Source organism: Populus nigra, chromosome 18, assembly GCF_951802175.1.
Source record: "Populus nigra chromosome 18, ddPopNigr1.1, whole genome shotgun sequence".
In the NCBI taxonomy this organism is placed as follows: Eukaryota; Viridiplantae; Streptophyta; class Magnoliopsida; order Malpighiales; family Salicaceae; genus Populus; species Populus nigra.
The window spans coordinates 8,784,809-8,789,900 of record NC_084869.1 but is presented as its reverse complement, the minus strand read 5'-3'; the positions used below and the strand labels follow the sequence as shown (position 1 = coordinate 8,789,900).

Genomic DNA, 5,092 nt, shown 5'->3' with positions numbered 1-5,092 from the left:
TTTTAAAATATTTTTGTTTAAAATATATTAAAATAATAATTTTTTATTTTTTAAAAATTTTTTATTTTTAACATCATCACATCAAAATAATTTAAAAATATTAAAAAAATAAAAACATATAACAAATTTATTAACCGGAAATTCTCTTTCCATATCTAAACTTTTCCTTTCTTTGCTCTCACAAGCATCCAATCAAGAATTAACAACTCAAGAATATGCACTCAACTTTTATAATATTTTACGACAAAACATAACTTTTTAAAGGCTGGCATTGTTTCACTTTTCTTTCTCTCCAATATTTTTAATTATTCTTATTAAAAATATGGATGTTACTATATATATATATATATATATATATATATATATATATATATATATATATATAAGAAACAAAAAAAAAAAACAAAAGAACCTGCATACCTAGCGCGGGCACATGGTGAAGACAGTGCAATTCTAGTATCAGTTTGTGACCAGATTATAAGTGCTTCTATTTAAGGCGGCGTCGACAAAGCGCGCGAGAAAAGAAAAATGCTGGTTTGGCGCTGCAAACCTCCTGCTGTTCCATTCCCGCTTTCGCTTGGGACTTTTGTCAAACACTTTTCCGTCATAGAACCAAAAGCATTTCCTCTTCACAGAATCAAGGCAAAATCGCTAACTACTGCCGCCGCCATCGGAACTCATAATTCTTCTTGTTTCGATTCCTTCAGTTGCCGCCAAAAAAAACAAATCCGCCTGTATGTTGATACTCTTCTTCAGTGGAACCAGGTGGGGTCATACGCAAACAAGAACATAAAAGTTAGCTAAAACTAAGATTTTAGTATTTGGTTTCTTTTGAGGTTTTGAATTCTGATAATGTTGCAGAAAATGAACCTGACTGCGGTTACTGATGTGGATGAAGTAATGGAGAGGCATATTCAGGATTCACTTGCAATACTACCACCTATACAGGACTCTTATGTTTCACACTGCAATGCTTCAATTGACAGTATCAAGCTTGTTGATGTTGGTACCGGTGCCGGTCTTCCTGGATTGGTTTTGGCTATTGCTTGTCCTGGTTAGCCTCTCTTTTTTTTCCCTTTTCTTTTGTTTTCCTTTCTTTTTGTTTGTTCCTTGAAGTGGGCTTTGTTTTATGTGATGCCATTGGTATTGTAATTTCCATGTAGCATGGAAAGTAACGCTTTTGGAGTCGATGAACAAGCGATGTGATTTCTTGGAACATGCAGTTAGTGTTACTGGTTTGTCAAATGTTGAAGTTGTGAGGGGAAGGGCAGAGGTATTGCTTGTTGTTTTCTGAGTTTGAATCTTGATATGCTTTCTTGTCTGAATAATCACATTTTTAGTGTAACTGCACACACATTTTAGCTGTCAAGTTTTGTATTTGACTTTTTGTTCTCAGGTGTTTTGCTCATTATTTATTCTTGTTATAGGACAGAATTTAGGGCAGAATGTTTCCTTCAGAGAGAAATTTGATGTTGCAGTAGCCAGAGCAGTGGCAGAAATGAGAATTTTAGGTAATTAAAAAAATTTCTACCTTAATGTCTTCCGCCTCCTGTACCCTGTTGCAGTAGCCTTTTGTTTCCCAAGGAGGCTTACTGTTAAACCTAAAAGTGCTTGTTTCTTTTGATTTTCAGCGGAGTATTGTCTTCCTTTGGTTCGCGTTGGTGGGTTGTTCATAGCTGCAAAAGGCCATGATCCTCAGGTACGTATCTTTTTCAGACTGTAACCGTCAACCCACTTTTATATTTTACTTTAAATTAATTTATTATGTACAGTATGTTGACAAATTGATATTCTATATTGTATTGACATGGAAAAGGAAACTAAACGGTTTACTTATAAAGAGGAAGCCCATGTGTATTGTGAATAGTTGTTTTCTAGAATTTGAAGTTCTGAACATAAGTTTCTTCAGCGTGATATTTTTACTTCATGTCCTTGTCTTTCTGTTTGTTAGTTGGTACCTTCGAATCTGTGATTTGATATTTCACTCACCATAGAAGCCAAAGATTGGGTTTTATAAATCGTAGAAGGACTCTGCTTAATGATATACTAGTGCAATAATAAAAAGCTTGCTGATAGACTGACAAAAAAGTTGATTGAGTTCAAAACTTTTACATGATATTACGTAGTGATTATTACAATAATCTGATTTCCAACACCTTCAAGTACTTTTGTGCTTTTTAAAGGTTCTAATCTCGGTAAGAATCGCCCATTGTATATTTCTGTTTTTCATAAACGCTAGCAATCAATAATCTTCCGAAATGTACCTTTCCAGGAGGAAGTAAGAAATGCAAAAAGGTCACTCAAATTGATGGGCTCATCAACATTGCAACTGTGCTCAGGTACTCTTGCTGCATTATCAGATACATATTCTACTTGATAAAAATATTCCTTTTTTTATATTTCATTATGCTAAATACAGGCTCACATTTGTATCAGGAAATGAATCTGATAGGTTATCTTTATTATAATTTTGATCAAGTAAGGGCATGAAGCTGCTGCCTTGATCAGATTGTACTGACCAGTAGCTTAATTGAGTAGCTTTGGATGTCTTTATTATAATTTTGATCACTGACTTTAACACTGTATAAAAGTCATCAGTTTTGCTTTGTCTTGGCCAGAATTGATGCCTCTTACCTGAGAAGTGGAGTCGCTTGCACTACACAGTGAACACATAATTTTTTATTAAGTTTGACGATCCAACATGCTGTCTGCAAAAGGATTGTCAACCTTTTTTTGTAGAATTTAAGGCCAAATTTTCCCTTTTATTAAGATTTCAATTTTGATAACTGCCTTTGTGTTGTGTATGTACGCTTCCTCACCGAGCTGATAATAACACACCTTTGCTGCTGTATCCAGTTGAATCACGCAGCCCATATGGACAGAGAACTGCCATCATATGTTCAAAAGATCGTCCCACACCAAGGAAATACCCTCGTGATCCGGGTACCCCAGCAAAATTACCACTGTGATGCCCATTCTATTTTGCTTCTTGCATTCCACACACACTGCATACGTGGTAACCTGTACTTTCAGATGATCTTTTCTGCTATTTCAATAAGTAGGCAGCAGTGTTGTAGTAGCTCGATATTTGATAAGTGAAGCAATTTGTGCTCATTAAACAATGTTCATTCAATTATTTAATTAATCCTTTGATATGTATATATGACAGGTTGTACTTCTGCTTGATATTGTACAATGTTTATTTAAGGCATTGACTAAAGCTTGTAATATTTGCTCATATGAACAGAGTAACTTGGCTTTCATTTTGGAGTTTTTTTATATAGTTTTGATTGAGAAATAATGTCTCCAAAGTTGAGGAACTATATGTCTGATGTAAATCGTGTGAAAACTGAAAATTAAGACAAAAGCGATGCTCCCTTTCTGTGGTTACCTTGAGAGCTGTTTTCTTGTTGAATCCAGCCTGAATCATGAACTAAAATGTTTCAGTACGAGTTCAAGCAGCTGTGTTAACTAATATTTCAGCACAGCAAGGACGAAAGGAGAATCTCTTTGGGTGCATAAAACTCTATAGGTGTCTTGCAATTTAGAATCAACTTTTCTCATTAGGCAAGGCATTAATGAATATTTCCTGCGTGCAAATTAATGAACTTTTTCTTGCTGCTTGTTGCTTATCAAATCCTCTGTTTGCACGATGCAAGTATGCACATGCGCATGCATCAGGTAAATCTTATGTTTTGCGGAATAAGTTGGAAATTGTCAATTCTATTTTACTCTAACTATACCTAATAAACTAAAAGGAACATTTTAAGCAAAACTAGCTTGTAAGAAAGCAGTGCTAATTTTCAGTTTGCATGTGGTTTTTACTTTTAACATGACGTCCAAGAAAAGGTAAACATCAACGAAATATCCCACATAGGATAGCCACGAGGATAATCCTTCACTGCGATTCAATGATGCACTGATATGGTAGTTTCTCTCTGATTTGCATAATGGTGGGGTGACGCATCATGCCATGTCCAATATGTTTCAACGATGACATCTTCCATGCCAGATGTCAGGGCATTACATGTTGCTGCGGTATTGATTTGAGCATTAAAATGTTTTGAGTTTTTTGAATGTTTTTTTTTTAAGTGTTGTTCTAGTTTACTTAATTGTATTTTGATTAATTTTTTGAGATTTAAAATTAATAATTACATAATTTTTTAATAATATTAAGATTTGTGATACTTAAACTAATAATTTCTGAAGAATAAATTTAAGATCTAAATTAAATTACATCGGATTGAGAGTTTTTTTTTAATATTTTTTTAGGTTAACATAAATATTCAGTGCAGCTTGCTCATATCTTAAATAATGCTACGGGTCTTGGAATTCATGACGATGTAATTCTTTAGTGAATTTAAAGTTTATAGAATTCAAATTAATAATTACTAGTAAATAAATTTAAAACCTAATGAGTTACCGTCCTAAACCGTAAGTATCCATGAATATTTTTTTAAAATATTTATACAGTCAGGTAGATGCCATCGTCTGTGGGCATAAGTTGACTGCTTGCATGTATTTATTTCGTAGCTAGGATAAAAGTATTTTCGCATTTCATTTGATGATCTTGCGCTTCCACGTGGTGAGATTGCATATGCAGACACGATATCCAAGTCTAGGGAGGTAGAAATTTATAGGAGATTGAGTAGAAGGATAGTGTTATATTTTTTTTTATTTTTTTTTTATAATGTTTGAGGGATTTATCAGATGAATCTTAGATCTCCAGATCCCACTAATATCCTATGCCTAATAAAGGGATGGCTTTTAAAAGCAGCCTACCAGGAGGAAGAGCAGGTCGGAATAGTGACCATTTAGGAAAAACGACTTTTACCTAACCTCTCCTCCACATGTAAAATCTATGCCTTATCTTGTTAAGTTAATTACATGAGAAAAAAGCAACTTGTGCATCTAATGCCTCATCTTTTATTTTCTACTATTTTCTTTTCGGCTTCCTTGCAAGAAAGGGACTGGTTTCTTAAATGGGAGTTATGGAATTCGCTGTGCTTACTTTTTCTGCTAGTGGTTCTTTCTTTTATGGCAGCTAGCTAGATGCCATGGACAAAACACCTTCGCTTGAATTATATACATT

General features: G+C 34.1%; 1 protein-coding gene across 1 annotated transcript; it reads left to right on the top strand.

The window, feature by feature from the left end:
- Positions 1 to 396: 396 nt before the first annotated feature.
- On the top strand, positions 397 to 3,263 carry LOC133678431 (uncharacterized). The gene is made up of 7 exons (XM_062100723.1): positions 397 to 765; positions 862 to 1,054; positions 1,164 to 1,273; positions 1,433 to 1,511; positions 1,632 to 1,699; positions 2,273 to 2,339; positions 2,857 to 3,263. Exons 1-7 carry the CDS (start codon positions 529 to 531, stop codon positions 2,967 to 2,969), a joined length of 867 nt encoding a protein of 288 aa, XP_061956707.1. The 5' UTR covers positions 397 to 528; the 3' UTR covers positions 2,970 to 3,263.
- The last annotated feature ends 1,829 nt before the right edge of the window (positions 3,264 to 5,092 follow it).